The sequence below is a fragment of the Aspergillus multicolor genome (genome assembly GCF_047715735.1).
Source record: "Aspergillus multicolor strain CBS 133.54 unplaced genomic scaffold BDW74scaffold_18, whole genome shotgun sequence".
NCBI lineage: Eukaryota > Fungi > Ascomycota > Eurotiomycetes > Eurotiales > Aspergillaceae > Aspergillus > Aspergillus multicolor.
The window spans coordinates 600220-616212 of record NW_027395969.1 but is presented as its reverse complement, the minus strand read 5'-3'; the positions used below and the strand labels follow the sequence as shown (position 1 = coordinate 616212).

The 15993-nt window shown below is 45.4% G+C and overlaps 6 protein-coding genes across 6 annotated transcripts; 4 read left to right on the top strand and 2 right to left on the bottom strand.

Moving 5' to 3' along the window:
* The first annotated feature begins 1997 nt into the window (after positions 1-1997).
* BDW74DRAFT_156186 (putative COP9 subunit 3) lies at positions 1998-4196 on the top strand. The gene is made up of 5 exons (XM_073724955.1): positions 1998-2382; positions 2459-2695; positions 2754-3197; positions 3255-3407; positions 3459-4196. The coding sequence occupies exons 1-5, from the start codon at positions 2224-2226 to the stop codon at positions 3951-3953; spliced, it is 1488 nt and encodes a 495-aa protein (XP_073582476.1). The 5' UTR covers positions 1998-2223; the 3' UTR covers positions 3954-4196.
* Positions 4197-4452: 256 nt separating this feature from the next.
* On the top strand, positions 4453-5955 carry BDW74DRAFT_168888 (glutamate-5-semialdehyde dehydrogenase; the record flags this gene model as incomplete). The annotated part of the gene is made up of 3 exons (XM_073726910.1): positions 4453-4753; positions 4829-4990; positions 5045-5955. 3 exons carry the CDS (start codon positions 4453-4455, stop codon positions 5953-5955), a joined length of 1374 nt encoding a protein of 457 aa, XP_073582475.1.
* Positions 5956-6047: 92 nt separating this feature from the next.
* Positions 6048-7107, top strand: BDW74DRAFT_39093 (uncharacterized protein). The gene has a single exon (XM_073732673.1). The coding sequence runs from the start codon at positions 6140-6142 to the stop codon at positions 6707-6709; it is 570 nt and encodes a 189-aa protein (XP_073582474.1). The 5' UTR covers positions 6048-6139; the 3' UTR covers positions 6710-7107.
* A 735-nt stretch (positions 7108-7842) lies between these two features.
* On the bottom strand, positions 7843-9424 carry BDW74DRAFT_39050 (putative mitochondrial carrier protein). Its single transcript, XM_073732672.1, has 6 exons — positions 9236-9424; positions 8871-9185; positions 8733-8811; positions 8454-8653; positions 8261-8397; positions 7843-8183 (listed from the first exon to the last, which is right to left on the bottom strand). The coding sequence occupies exons 1-6, from the start codon at positions 9338-9340 to the stop codon at positions 7961-7963; spliced, it is 1059 nt and encodes a 352-aa protein (XP_073582473.1). The 5' UTR covers positions 9341-9424; the 3' UTR covers positions 7843-7960.
* A 981-nt stretch (positions 9425-10405) lies between these two features.
* Positions 10406-12234, top strand: BDW74DRAFT_39013 (uncharacterized protein). The gene is made up of 6 exons (XM_073732671.1): positions 10406-10639; positions 10865-10921; positions 10977-11076; positions 11124-11493; positions 11544-11935; positions 12014-12234. Exons 1-5 carry the CDS (start codon positions 10479-10481, stop codon positions 11594-11596), a joined length of 741 nt encoding a protein of 246 aa, XP_073582472.1. The 5' UTR covers positions 10406-10478; the 3' UTR covers positions 11597-11935; positions 12014-12234.
* A 221-nt stretch (positions 12235-12455) lies between these two features.
* Positions 12456-15129, bottom strand: sac6 (fimbrin). Its single transcript, XM_073732670.1, has 5 exons — positions 14995-15129; positions 14668-14878; positions 13936-14609; positions 12850-13832; positions 12456-12793 (listed from the first exon to the last, which is right to left on the bottom strand). The coding sequence occupies exons 1-5, from the start codon at positions 15015-15017 to the stop codon at positions 12762-12764; spliced, it is 1923 nt and encodes a 640-aa protein (XP_073582471.1). The 5' UTR covers positions 15018-15129; the 3' UTR covers positions 12456-12761.
* Positions 15130-15993: the final 864 nt, after the last annotated feature.

The following is a 15993-nucleotide window of genomic DNA, read 5'->3' as shown; positions in this document are numbered from 1 at the left end:
ATAATTTAAATTTTTTTTTAAAAAATTAAGGTATTCTAGCATAATATACCCTTTTTCCCTATATTTAAAATATATGTATTTTTTATTTTAGTCTTAATTTAGTATTATTTTACCTTGCTTTTATAAATATCCTTTTTAAATAATTATCCCTAATTTTAATTTAAAATTCTTTCTTAAAGTCCTTAGTTTATTATAAATTCTTAATTTTATTATCTCCTAAATTATAATTTTTCTTAGCTAATCCTTTTTAAACCAGGTCTGTTTCTATTTTAATTAAATATTATTTTTATCCTGTTATAATAAAATATAATTTAAGGTTAAAGATACTATATTCTTAACTAAAATTAAGAGGTAATTTAAACTAGTTTATCTTGGGTTTTTAATAATTTTTTGAAATTATAATTATAAATCTTATTTCTTAGGCTTAGCTAGAGTTTACTAAAGTATTTTTATACTTAGATTTTTTTATATTTTAATTAAAATATTATTTTAATATACCTAAATAATTAATAAAATCACAGGGATCTTAATCCTTTTTTTTAATAAGCTATTTCTAGCTTTATTATTATATTTAATAAGCTTATTATTAAACTCCTAAAAATACTAGTAGTTTATTTTTAAAAGTATTTTTATAATAAATTCTTGCTTGCATTTTTTATATTTTTTAGTTTATTAGTATAATATTTTTAATTACTTTTACATGCTTAATTTATATAAATTAAAGTACCTAAGATTCTTTACTAATTTATCCTATACTTACCCGGAGCTCCTTTAAAATTAAATTTTAAAGTACTAAGCTAGTTTAATTATTACTGCAGGCTAAAATTAATAGTATACTTAGGGATACTTTTATTCTTAATTTTCTTTAAACTTCCTTTTTTATATTAACAGTGTTTTAGTGTTAATTCTCCTGCTAAATATTATTATTTTAATTATTTAATATACTATTTTATCTTTTAAAGCTATTATTTTTGTTATTAAATTTAGTCCCTATTTAATATTATATTAGGACTAATTTAAGAATATTTATGCTTTAATAATTTATTTTTTTATAATTTTATATATAGGTAAACTATGGGAGTATAATAGTCCCTTATTAAAATTATTTTTATAGTAAATACTTTTTAAATTTATAGTTAAATAACTAGGTAGCATAGTGTCTTTTTATAGGTAGCTTAAAATAAAAAGTTAGAATTATAATAGCCTAGGATATAAAGCCAGGTATAAAGCAAAATATTAAAAAAGGGGGTAAAATAGTGGTTAATCTTTAGGTTATATATTATAAAAACTAACTCCTAGCTAACTAAGTTATGCTAAGGGTTAGCCTTAAATATATAAGGAGAATTAGTCATAATATTACCGTGTTCTATTCTCCTTATGTCATTAAACCTCCTTTGCCGCCTGAGGCTAACAGTTTTAATGGATTAAAATATTTAATTCTAGAATTATATTAAAAATTATTATACCCCTTAAGGGTAATATAAAGCCTATTATAACATAAGTAGACTTCTTATAAATAACTTAGCCATATTCATAAAATAGCTATAAATATAGGGATAAATTAGCCTTAGGCTAACTTAGCCTATACAGGAGATATTATCTCCCTATAAGCCTAGGACTCCTGGACTTTAATATTAGTTTCTATCTTTAATAAAACTCTTAAACCACCTATTACAAGACTAATTTTTCCTTATTTAGGTATATTATACCCTTTTATATTATTCATAAACCACCCTACCGGCCAAGGACCTTTAGGTAACCTTATAATTACTTGTTATTATTTTTACTTATATTTAACTAATAATATAATAAGTTAATATTATATTAGATAACCTTTTAGGCCAGCCTTGGCGTTCATAAGGCTTATTGAACTGCACTAGGTGTCTTTATGCAGCGCTGTAGGCAACCAGTATAACATATAACAAGGTACATATCAAATAAACTTATTACAAAAATATTATTATCCTAATATCAAGAAGCAAAAACACTAATTATTTTGATAATAGTCATAAAAATCTATGACCCCTACTTGTGTATGCTGGGCAAGTTTGGCCTTGAACCCTGACCCAATTTTTGCATACAACAGATCATAGATGCATGTGGGTACCTTAGCTTTCCCCATCCCCATTTTCAAGACTCAAGCCCTCTACCACCCCACTTTTTACTTGAACTTGAACACATCTCACTTTCAGTTCTCTTTAATCAAACTGCATCGCTCCAAAGATGTCCGACTTTCTGATACAGCTTTCCTCAGCGCCTTCTCGCCATGGCCTAGTTGATCGCAACGACGGAGATTATGACCGCCAACTTCGGAGTCTGGCTGTGTATCTCCGCCAACCTGGCCTCGTACAGGGCGCAGTAGACTTCAATGAATACTTAGAGGTAAGGAGACAGCCCGAAACCATTACAACCTGCAATTCCTGGTGACACCATACTAATAATGTACCCACTACCATAGACTATCAGTCCAGCTGTACACACCTTATCATTCTTACATCTACTCCGCTTCCAAATACAGCATCTACAACGAAAAACGAACACCGACGTACCCAATGATTTCCTGCCCGGAGGCAGTCTCTGGAAGCACGCTGTTAGATTCCTGCGATCCTTCGACCCGGTTCAAGTTCGATATGCAAGCTCCGAATGGAGACAACTTATCGAGTTCGTGGTTAGTACCGCACAATCAATTTCAAAAGTGAGAAGACATTCCTTCGCCAAGAGACTTGTTTGGGTCAAAACTAACCTACAAGAAGCCAGTGCTGGCCGTCCAAGTGATAAGGGATGCCCTGAAACGCCTCAATACAGCCGGAGTCTTCACGTCAACTCATCTAATCCTAGTTAGAATTGCGCTGCTTTCATCATCATATACGCATGCGCTTCCTGTTGTCGACGAAATCCTTTGCCATTTCCCCATAGGCATAGAGCATGTGCCTGCAGACCACCTCCTTTGCTCTCAGTATGAGACGAGCACTGGAATTATCATGGGCACATCTGGATTCTCAACAAATCTAACATATAGGGACTACCTCCAGTTTTATCTGTACAGCGCTATGATCTACATGGCTCTGAAAAAGTGGGAGCAAGCGTCTCATTGTCTGACTGTGGTGATATCGGCACCAACCGCCAACTCCATCAGCAAAATCATGGTTGAGGCATACAAGAAGTGGATTCTGGTTAACCTGCTGGGGCACGGAAAGGTGACTTGGAATATCCTTGCTATCTATGTATGTCTGGACTAACTCCACTCCAATCAGCTTTCGTCCATCCCCAGCTTGGTCGCTGCGCATGTCAGCCGGGTATACCTGTCGCTGGCAAGACCCTACATCTCGCTTGCCGAGGCATTTGAAAAAGGCGATTTGCGGAGATTAAATACTGAAATAAATTTAGGACAATCGATTTGGCGGGCTGTGAGTCGTCGACCCCTTTCCCGCTGTACCAACCGTGCTAATGGGTCGCAGGATCATAATGCCGGGCTTGTTTCCCAAGTCTCTGAAGCCTTTGATAAGTCCTTGATCACTAAGCTGGGACGAACATTCTCTGCGCTTACGATGTCTGATGTGCTGCAACGGGCCAAATCGTTCCCCCAAGGTGCGCAGGACGTCGAGGAATTCGTCGTATCATTAGTGATGTCAAACGAATTGAAAGCCACAGTATCTCATTCTGCAAGCAATGAAACAAGCACGATGTTGCGTTTCCCCCTGAGAACACAGAATCACGGGTTCAGGGAAGAGTATATACGCGCAAGGCTTGTACGGATAAGGGCCGCGTTACAAATAATCTCCCGGGGAATAGCCCAGACTGAACAAGCACTGGAGTGTTCCCAAGAGAACCTTCATTTCTTAGCGAAGAACCAGAAGTGGAATGGCAACTCTGAGAAACCCGGCGCCGTGGGATCTAGCGAGGCAGACGGGGGCGGCGACATAGATGAAGATCTCATGGGCGAAGGTCATTGATGGCTTAGCACCGTAGTTGAGTGATACCCCATCCCTATCGCAGCGTGACATATAGCAGAGCTAAGATTGTTGTAAACAGAGCCAATTGTAATCCTCATCGACCCTGGCGCTGGTTGCTACTAGGCAACGGGTCTCGTGCTTACAATGTATTCCTCCTACTTGCTTTCTCAATAGAAGTCACATTTAGTTGGCCTCTATTATCCCATTAGTTATGCATTGTACTCATCTACATTACCCAACTAATACCGCACACTCAGCTAACGTAAATATAACCTTGTATGTTACCACTTCGAGTTTAGTTGGACTAGGCCTTACGGAGTATGCTGGGCTCAATACCACAGCCGGAAAGACCCACCCGTTACCATACCTCACTTAATATCACACATCGGTTACATAAGGTTAGAGCCTTAGCGGAGAGACTAGAGTCCGGCAATCGTTACCACACATTCTCACCCCACGAGCTCACTGATTAGTTCCTGCTCAACACTTGCCCCTGGAAATGTCGCTCACGGAATCATCGGCGATTGATATCGCGAAAGCTGCTTCCTCGGCGTCTCGTCGCCTCGCGATTCTGTCCGAAGCGGATCGCAACGCTGCCCTCACAGCGCTGCATGATGCGCTTCTCCTAAATAAAAATGCCATACTCGAAGCAAATGCTAGAGACATCCGGTCAGCAGAACAAGCTGTCGCCGGTGGCAGTCTCAACTATAGTGTCCTAAAGAGGCTTGATCTATCCAGACCAGGAAAATACGATGACATGTTGCAAGGGATTCTAAGTGTCAAAAGTTTACGGGACCCCAGTATGTTTGCGTTGCACAGCCAATGAATTTTCTCTCCTACCTGTTGATGCATGCGGATTTCTGATTCTGTCCAAGTTGGAAATGTTACATTACGGACCCTCCTCGATGACGGCCTGACGCTTGAAAAAGTGGCCTGCCCCATCGGGGTTCTGTTGATCATTTTTGAAGCCCGGCCAGAAGTCATCGCGAACATTGCTGCGTTGTCTATCAAGTCAGGCAATGCAGCGATATTGAAAGGTATGTACCCCAATCATTGGGGACTGTCGTTAAACTCCTGCTGACATCCAGAAGGAGGCAAGGAATCCACAGAATCTTTCGTGACGATCGCAAATGTGATCTCAGAAGCTATATCTACGACTCGCGTGCCCCAATCGTCTGTCCAACTTGTGAAGACAAGAGCTGCTGTTTCCGACTTGTTGGCACAAGATTCGCTTATTGATCTCGTCATACCTCGAGGCTCTAACGATCTCGTAAAATACGTCAAAGAACACACGAAAATACCGGTCCTCGGACATGCAGATGGGCTTTGTTCTGCATACATCCATTCAGATGCTGAGCTGGAAATCGCCATCAAAGTAATCGTTGATTCCAAAACGGATTACCCCGCGGCGTGCAACTCCCTGGAAACCTTGCTCATACACCAAAATGCCCTTACAAGAGTTTTGCCAAAGGTCGCCAAAGCACTTATCGAGAAAGGTGTTATTCTTCGCTGCGATGCGTCCTCCAAAGCCGCGCTCATGGAAAGCATGACCTCTGACGAAGTGAAGAACGTCCATGATGCTCATGAGTCTGATTTCGAGACCGAATTCCTTGATCTCACGCTAGCTGTCAAAACAATCCCATCTTCCGACGAACCTCTTGCTGACGTCGAAACGGCAATAACACATATCAATTCGCATTCCTCAAAACATACGGATATCATCGTTACCAAGTCAGACATCGTTGCCAACCTTTTCATGAAAGGTGTCGATAGTGCCGGGGTGTTCTGGAATGCGTCCTCGAGGTTCGCGGATGGAATGCGGTATGGGTTTGGCACTGAAGTTGGAATCAGCACCAACAAAATTCACTCACGAGGACCGGTTGGTCTGGACGGGTTGACTATCTATAAGTATTTGATTCGGGGCAGCGGCCATAGAGCGAGCGATTATTTTGACGGCGACGGCGGTAGAAGATATAAGCATCAGAATTTAGAAATATCTTAGATCGACCAGGACATGAATTCAAAAAGTTTTAGAACCAGTTCATTTTTCTCATCCGACCGACGCCACTACCGGAAGTTACCATTGATCGAAGTCTTTACATTCAAGCCAGCCCGGGGTGGCGGCTCATTAAGGCTCGAGCACTCGACTAGGTTTTTTCTTTTCTTTTGAGAAGACATGATCTCGCATGTCTTTGAACGTCCTCAATTCATCTGGGAATAACTGCTTGTCACGACAATTTCAACTATCCCATTTAGACCTTGAAACCGCGAGACCTTCTGCGGCCACGAGCGCGCTCGAACTTCCGACCCTTGCTTCGCACATAAGGTTTCTGGGAAAACGTCAGTTTGTAACGACCGCCATCATGAAGCCGAATTTAACAAACCTTGTGCTTGTGGGGACCGAAGCCGAAGTGCTTCACGGCCTCTCTGGCGTTCTTGGGTCCACGGAGGAGGAGGGTGTTGGCTCCGGTAGGGGCGCGAAGAGCGAGTTGGTCCAGAGTAAGAGTCTCACCACCGGCCTTCTCAATACGGGCTCTGGCAGTCGCAGTGAAGCGCAGGGCGGCCACAGAAAGCTTGGGAACAGTGAGGAGACGGTTGTCATCGGTAACGGTGCCGATGATGACGATGGTCTTGCCCTGGTGCGACTCGGTCACGTTGGAAGCGATGCGGGAAAGCGACACAGGGGGGCGGTTGATGCGGGACATGAAAAGGCGGCGCAGCACAACCTTGTTGAAGTTCGACTCCGTGCGGCCTGAGAAAGGCTAGTTAGTCACCACATTCCAGCATCTCGAAATGCGCAGATATTCTAGGTCGATCATACGGGCAAGGAAGCGGTAGAGCTTCACGAGGACCTGCAGGTAGACGTTCTCGCTCTTTGGAGCCTTGCGGTGGGTGCTGCGCACATGGTGGCGGTCCAAGTCGATACCTATTTACCCGTCAAAGATTAGCAAAGGCCGCCAGAAGCAGTCAAAAAAAGATAGACTACAGTAAAAAAGATAAATCAAAAATTCCCGACGCGATTTCAATAGCTTCGTCAAGTAGCAAGAGGCTGGAAATTTGCTGAAACGTACCCATGGCTGCTGATGTTTCCGACTCTCGAAGTTCGCTGTCGCAACCCGGTTGAAGTAGAGCTGTCGAGGGAGGATTTCGGGAGACACGATTTGGATTGTGGACTGCCACTCGGCTAAGCGACTAGAGTCACGTGACTGGGGCGTCCACCGGGAAATCCAGGCCCGGGTCAAACTACTACTACTACTACGGAGTACTAGTTACTGCAACACCACACTTATTATCTACTCCGTACTCCACATCCTAGGGTCGGCTTCCTCCACAAAAAGTCACTTGCTGAATGATGCTTATCAAGTCAACAATTCCTTTCCGCCATATTGAACTCTTCCCAATAATGCATTCTCAATAATCACATCATCAAGACCCACCTATTGTAGTAGCCACTCCGTTTAACCATAGTCCTTAGGGTGCTTAGTAAGGCACTCTGCCCTTGTGCCTCTGACCATGACACGAGAACCTACAGCTCCTGCTAAGAACTCTAAATCAATATCTTCCTTGAAGTGGTACGTGCACTTGGTGAACTTCCACAAACTCTTTGAGGTGATCTTGTTGAGCCTCATCCACGTTTCGCTTAGGTAGCACTACCCAGAGTAATATACAGCCTAAGGGACATGGATATGTCCATAGACGATATGTCCGTTTCTCATTTCTGGCCCAGTCACTGTTTGCTCTGCTCTCATTCCGTGATTCTGGTACAACCATCCACTCAACTCTTGTTATTCTTGGACTATTGGGAGCGGGTTGCTTGTTCTTAGAAGGCGAGAAAGTGCGCTACTTCTAATGATTGAGAGGAGCACAATCCCCTTCGTCTTCTAATATTGGCGATGTATGGATAAGAAGCTTTGGAGACCGGGTAAGCACCCAACAACGAGCTGAAGAACCCGTTGCCACGGACATTGGTTGGCTGGCGTTCCGCAAATCCACTGCCATTGCACGTATCACACCTCGTCCAAGCCTAGCAGAAAATCGCGAGTGAGCTCGAAGCTAAGCCAACTGCTCGCCATGCTGGGAGCTACTTTAAGAAGATTTGGTGCGATCCCCTTGAAGAGACCACGCAAGCCTTCTTCGGCCACGATGACTTTTACGGCATCGAAAATTGAGGCATATTGATAACCCATATTAGACATCGTATTGATCTGGAAACGCCGTCGAAGGACATCGCTGAAAATTTGTCAATATCTTGGCTAGAAAGAGACAAGAGATACAGAAAGTCTTTTTGATGTTCATGTAGAACTTACAATGGATATGTGCATGTTTGTGCTACCGCCCCCGAGATAGCGCCGGCCATGAGCTTGCGAGCAGCACTAGGCGTGGAGTCACCCTCTGGGGTGAGGTACCTACGAACTGATTCGTAGGTCATGAAGTTCAAGCCAACCTAGGCGAAGTCAGCTGAAGTTGCCACCAAGGGTTCTCAAGTATGCCATTTCGTACATATGGGGCCACGCCAGCTACAGTCGGAATGATACCACGATAAAGCGCCAGAAAGCCGCCTTCGTTCTTATAGACTAAGACCATAGTCGTAAACATACCCGGCAACTTCTCGCTCGCGCTATCCCTCTTGAGAGCCGCGAAAGAGGCAGACTGAATGGACAATCTCGTACGCACCAAGTCAAGCGGATAAGTAATGACGACTGTTTGCGTGGAACATATAGCATTACGTTAGTACCAGTAAGACAATATAGATGTGTCTCACAGAGGTGGATGACGGACCTGAGGTGATGCCAGCGGCCCCTCCGCATATAAGTCGGCGTATTGGCGTCAAATCCGCATTTGGGGTGGGCTCAGCGAACTGCAAAAGGTTAATAGACGTATTTCATGTCACTAGCAAACCTTTCATCAAGAACTCACTCTTTTATAAAAGTTATAGCTGCCGAACTGCACGGCTGAATACGGAATGATGCGTATGCAGTTCGTGCCATTGCCCCGTAAAAACCCGCGCCAGCCTTCCTCCCGTCCAATCTTCTTGAGCGCCTGCCAAATGGACAACTTATATTCTTCTCTGCCAACTGTTTGAATTTGTAGAAGGATTTTCAAACGTTCAAGCGGCGATACGATGGTTCTCGATACAGCGCCCGCTACACCGCCAGCAAAGAAGGCTGCAGTGACGGGTTCGGCAATTGCACTCCTAACTCCACCGAGAAGGGAGCTGCTCGGAAGTGTAGCCTGTAGGAAGCATGAGCGAAATGGAGGGAAAATCCTAGCGCATATCCTACCTGGGTTGAGGTTGGTGGCTCTATTTGTGAAATTTCCGACAAAGCAGGTTTGCCGTCGCTATTCGACCCGCCATGACGGGTCGGTCCCTGGCGATTTATGCTCATTCCTGATTGACGGGAGCAACGATTTAGCTAGAGATTGCCGGGTCGTTTCGCACCTCCTATCTGCATCGAGCCCGACGTCACCTCCGAATGAGCTGTCTTGCCTCACTGTATAACTGACTGTGTTGTATCGTACAAGCAAGGGCAGTTTCAGGCGATTATATATACAAGCCTAATTGTCGCAAGGTCGCGAGATACTGAGGAACCCAATCTTTGAATGCTGCGCTGGCCATATGTATACGATTATAGCTGCATGGTGCAACGGAAGCGACCCAAATAGAACCAATCTGAGCAAATGAAGAATGACGTTGAACGATATCTGCGACACGAGACTTAGTATAAAGCAGGGGTAAAAATGGAATGATGAAGCGATTGTTGTAGTCGCAGGTGCTTGTTGGGTATGTACTAGGGGAGATTGATCAACCTCAATCCCCGGCCAAGTCTTTAACTTCCGAGAACCGCCTGGGAAATGTCGGAAAAACTCCACACGTCGGGCCCAGTATACCGACAACCGATAATTGAGCCTCTTGCTTGAACGAAGTGCCCACTAGTCACTAGCAGAACTACTTTAATATACCACTACATAGCACTGTTTAGGGTGGGGGCTGTGTTGTGATGGTTAAGCGCGCGGAAAGCATCAGACAGAGAGCTCAACTAGCATCTGGAAGCACAAGGCAACCCATGGGTAGAGCGTACAGAGTATTGTTCGCTTTATGTACCTAGAGCACAGGCTCTATGCAGGCCGAAGACGACCTATCTCTGTACCTTATTTTAACCTCTGATATGGCCAAGAATACAGCGTACGATTCAAGCTTTATAGCATGTATCAAGATCAAAGACAGAAAAAAAAGTCTACGTTTTAAGTGTTTGAATCTTCTATACTACGCTCCACTTTGTCAAGTGTACTCTGTGGAACGGCGCCTGGTACGGTAGTACTCCGTAGACAGTGCGATGTGACTGGGGTGGAGCTGCTTGGACTATTTCGTCAATGGTATATGCCGTCACCTGTAGTACCTGTCCAAACCACAACTGCTCATCAGTCTTTTTTCGTCACTTATACTACTCTGTACACAGTATTTGCGCCCTGCACCGACATCTCTATTCTCACCCTTATTCGAGCATATTCGCAAACAGCCATATTATGTCTCGGCCTGGGACCACGCTATACGTCACGGGCTTTGGCCATGGCACTCGAGCTCGCGACCTTGCCTACGAATTCGAACGGTATGTGCCTACTACGCGCTACCATCACCATCGAACCGCTTCTCCTTCCATCTCCTTCCACTTTCGCTGTTCTCCTCGGTCGGTCTTCGCGATATCGATGCCAGAGATAGCTACTGTCGTGCTGTGAAAGAACTTGCTGCCTACGAGGCATCTCTGTTCTAGTTGAATTTCCTAGTTACCATCCTCCATCCTTATGGATCCGTACTTGCACTTCTGCATTATTTACGTTACTTTTATCTCTGGATCACTTCTGTTAATCACACAGCTGTGCTGATGTACATTACCTGCTAACTTCCGCTTCAGCTACGGGCGCCTTGTCCGCTGCGATATTCCTGCACCACGTACCCCCTCCAGCCGCTTGTATGGACTACCCAAGTATCCCACCTACCATCAGTGACCCTGACGCTTATCCCAGGTTTGCTTTTGTGGAGTATGAGAGCCGCCGTGACGCAGATGATGCCTATCATGAGATGCACAACAAGCGAATTGGCCGTGACGACTTATTAAAAATTGAAGTGAGTCCTAGCGAAAGTCCATGATTATCTCTCTAACCCATAAACAGTGGGCTAGGACCCCCCCTTCTGCCTCTTGGCGCTTCGATTCCGGTCGTGACCGCCGCCGAGACCGCACTCCTCCACGCCGTGGCCGTTCCCCTTCTCCCCGCCGTGCCCGTGGAGAGTACTCGCCGCGCAGAGACGATAGGTACGAGCGTGACTATGATCGCCACGATCGTGATTACGAACGACGTGACCGAGACTATGAGCGGCGAGACCGCGACTACGATCGCCGGGACCGTGATCGTTCTCGCGACCGTTCCCGCAGCCCCGACGAAAGGGATCGTGACGTCAAGGACGACCGAGAACGTAGGGATGATGAACGCGAGAGACGCGACGACGAGCGTGAGAATGGGCCTAATGGTGAAGACAGGAAGGGTAAGTCGTCGATTGGGCTCCCGCCAAAAGACATTTACTTAACAAAACAGTTCCTCTAGGGCCCTTGACGTCTGCTCACGATGAGCTTGATACTGCTGAGTAGATCCTCTCTGCCAAGAAAGTATAAAAGCTTCGATTCCAGTTTCATTATCTTTCGAACTCACAAGGGACCTGGTGGCACACTGACTACTTATCAAGCACGGGGGTTTCCACACTGTCTTGGAAGATGGACCGGTACTTGGCGCAAAAGCGCGTACTCCGTCCATCTCTTTCATTCCCCGTCCCCGGTCTTTCTGTGTTGTGTTATGTTTCGAAATCTCCTCACATCTCTTTTGTTGTTGGTCTTTATTGTCTTTTCGCGTTTTTTTTTTCTGTCAGACCCCTACTGCGACCCGGTCCAGCTGAAGTGAAGGTCGGATATTAAGGAAGACAACGGGATACGGTAAACAAATGATGGCTAAGTGTTCATCACCTTGGCGCGGGTCTAATTGCTTTACGTGGTATTCATCATATTACCTAGCAGCGGGAACGATAGTCGAACCCACGCCGACCGGTCAATTTTCTTCTGCCATGCCCACCTCCGCCGAATCAAGTCGTCCATGCGTTGTTTCCGATGAAAACCGTCCGTTGTCCGCCTTCCGTCGCAGATTAATATAAGACGATTTTAATCCCAATCCTCGTCCTTGTCGTCCCGATCGTGGTTTCCGGTAGCCGCTCTAAAGACTGCTGCGGATGCTGTCAATAGTAACCGTAGGATTCATCGTACTCACCCTCGGCTTCTCAGCCGAGTTATTCAGGTGGGTGCTCATGAAGAGAAATTAGGGATACGCTCACCATTGCGATCACGAAGCCGTTCTGGCCTCACCTAAATCGTTGGAACTAACAGGTTGAGTTATGTGATGATGGACACTCCCAGCTATTTAGTCTAGCCTGCGTTTTACAATCATTTTAAGTGGAAGTAACAATTCCTGCTCTGTCAACATCGATTGCCCTCTTATATGGGTTGAGTTTATATCTTTGGGGTTGTCGAATGACAATTCATCACTTGTGATACTTATTGGTTTAAAAATCAACTATGCTATTGCCTAAGTTTCACAGAAGGCTAATCATTTCACAGAAGGCTAATCATACTGCGTTTGAGTAGCCTTTAGTTCAGGCGAATCTGTTGGTTGATGACATCTAACATAAGAATTAACAGAGAAACAGGCCACAATAGACAAGGTTGCATGGCCATTCATCCCCTGGTCCACAGGCAGTAGTTTCAATCATCACATCTTTTCGTATGTAGCCATGAGGGAGCCTAAAAGCAAGTTAGAACTAGGTTTATATATAGGTAGGTTTCAAGGTAGAACTTACCAATGAAGGTAGTCACGAGTCGAGACCGGACTTGACAGATATCCTCGGGTACTAGCCAGATAGTTGCACCCAACTTGCGGGCAATACTGATACTGAGTTTTGCGTTTGCATAGGCTTGCTCATCAGTTTGACCTGGAGTCACGAGATCATAGTCAACATAAGAAGCTTTCATGCCGTTAAGCACGTCCAGGAGGAACACGCCCGAGCCAATCGACTGGTCCTTGAAACTGCGTATCGAAGAACTGCGACCACCTTTGCGGGACATGTCGTTTGCCCACTTGATCATCTCTGAGTCTGTGATCTCGCGCTTGCCCATCCGACTAGCTAGACTTGAGAGTGTGTTTGTAATATCGCGCCTCATCAGTTGCCATACCAAACCAAGCGTGAGGGTCCGTTGTCCATCAGTAATATCTGCTCCTTGTACGCCTACCAAAGAGAATCCATGATGTTTGCCTAGCTCTATAGCATAATTAGTGTTCTCAACTGCCTTGAAGCGCATCATCTCCTGCCCAGATGCCGGTGCTTTGTTAACGTGCCGCCAGTTCACGCTTTCGGGAATGACTTTATCATATGCCTGCATCAGGATAGTTCCGTCACGAAGGTCATCAAACAGCGAATTGACAGCAGGCTGTACATCGAGTGAGTTTAGCCACAGGGTGAAAACTCTTGCCTCCCGTTCGCCTTCAGCATCAAAGTCCTCAACCTCGAGCTTTTCCTCCTCGGTAATTGGGTCAAGACCGGGGATAGTGTTGAACAGATTTGCGACAAAGGCAAGATTGAGTTTGGGATTTCCAGCAACCAGGGACGTGGGAGTGAGAAATTTGCGACAGTTCAGTTTTTCGGCATTTCCCAAAACCCCCTCTGCACGCTGGAGGAGGTCTCGGGTTTGGAGTGGTTGCCGTGAACAGAGTTCAGGTGCCAGTTGGTTAAGAAGAACAGTGTAGTTCTCACCATCTTTCACATCTGTAGAGAAGTTTGTAACTCTACCATGTTGACCGCGCTATTAGCTCTTGGTTTCCAATAAAACAAGACATGTTATCCGTTTTTTGACGGCCCAAGTTACAAGGGGGACAACAAATTGCTTACCTTCGCGGCCATTGCGCGTTCTTCAGATGGTAATTAAACCAACGCAGTAGAATTTGCTCGGGTGGAAGTCGTAAGAACTGTTCCAGCGTCTCGTCTTCCTCTAGTAGCCTATAAAGTTCGGGGTGAAGCTTGATATCAATCTTCCCCAATAGTCCTCGTCGGATGATTTGCCAGATAAGGCCTAGAATGAGATGCTCTCGCACTTCTATGATGTCGCCGCTTCCAATGTTCACGACCGAACACCCAATACCTTTGGCCGAGTTGATGACTATATTGTTGTTCTCAGTCATGTGGAATGCGTTAAGTTCTTTGATTTTTTTGCCGGATTTGTTCAGGACTCGCTCATCAATCGTATCAGGGACACTGTCATTTATGAGTTTTGCGAGAACCAGACCATCCTTGCACTTGTCGAACATCTCGAAAGTATCGGTGGGGAAGGGCAAAAGGTGACCAATATCCGGATCACCCGCAAGAACAGCATTGATATGCCTCGTAAATTCGGTCCTCTCATCTTCGTTGATTGTGTGTGTCACATTCGAAGAGGAACCTTGGACATGAATCCTCCCTCCTACGCTCGCTTTGGAAACGTGCCGTGGGGCCCCGGGGGCGGCTGCAGAAACGGGATCCCTGATGGGCGCGCTTTGCGCCGAGCCAGAGCGAAGTCTAGCAATGAGCTGTGAGTTCTAGTCAGCTACTATAGGTCTAGTCTTCAATCAGGGCTAGTGCACCCACGTCCACATAATCTTCAAGTTCCACCCGACGAGAGCTGTCAAGCTCAACCTCCTTTAATGCTTGACGCACAACATCGTAGGGTTGACGTTCTGACTGTTGTGTGGCCTTTATAACGGTACCTTCATCCAGATACCCCTTGTCGTCCAAGTCCAATTTTCTGAACGCGTCTTGAAGAGAGAAAATTTCACCCTGTTCGAACTGGGGGTACTTCCTGGACAGCGCGCCGTTAGGCTAAATCGGAAGTAAAAGGATATTTCCAGAGGGAACCGGGGGGCTCATATTGAGACAGATGCAGAGAGCAGTTAGCGGGTAGGTAGGATAGCGAACCTCTGAAGTTTGATCACATTCATTTTCCTCGAGACCCTGACGCAGTAACTAACCGACTTACGGAGAACGCGGGGTGGGAGAAGGTTCCAGCAGGGGAATGAAACTGAGATCACTAGGTATTTGGTTAAGGAGCGGTGGGGGTTTGATGGGCTCAGAAAGATGGTGTGGCTTTTAGAACAACTGAGGGAGGCTTAAATACTACTCATACCAAATCCATATTTGGGTAGCCTGGGCAGTGCTACTCCGTAAAGGGCAGGCTTGTATTTATGAAGCGGGGCGGGGTTGAACAATCCGTAAGAAACAACCATGTACTAGGTACTGCTGTAGCTATGCACTGTTTGGGAATCCGGCTCGACTATTAGCCCTTTGAGCGTTTGGCACGTCGAGCTTGCGCGGTTACAGATATACAAATGGTCCGGTATCAAAATCTTCTAGAGCGATTGCATTCATACACATTATTCTGTAGATAAATGGCACCCCAAGGGATGATGCAATCAACCAAGGCTTATGTAACCTTGCGCTTGACCACAGCCCAATTAAAGTATCAGGCTGCCTTCGTATTGACAACCCTTAAGCCCCCTTTCGTGACTGGGCTACGTCATACACATATTTCGCAACTATTCCATGCTGTTCCTCACAAAAGATAGATCCCAGATCCCAGATTTCTTGGGCCTTAGGCATTAGTCCCTCCCTGTTGGTCGAAATGGAGGACAGAAAAGAATTAAGTCTTGAACAGCTGCTGTTCACCTACGGCGCAGACCACCGCCGGGTAGCCTCGTACCGTCATGGGCGCTAAGCGGGAAGACGTAAGCAACCACTTTGACGACGACGAAATAGCTGTCTCTGAACGTACTCGGAGCGGATGCTCAAACGCACCGGCAACTAGGCTATCTCTGTGATTCTTTTCAGCGAAAGCTTGGCCAACTCCTTGTTCCCTTATATGAATTCCATCCTCAATATCCCTTTTATTTTAATCCTCACTTAACGCGCACTCGCCTC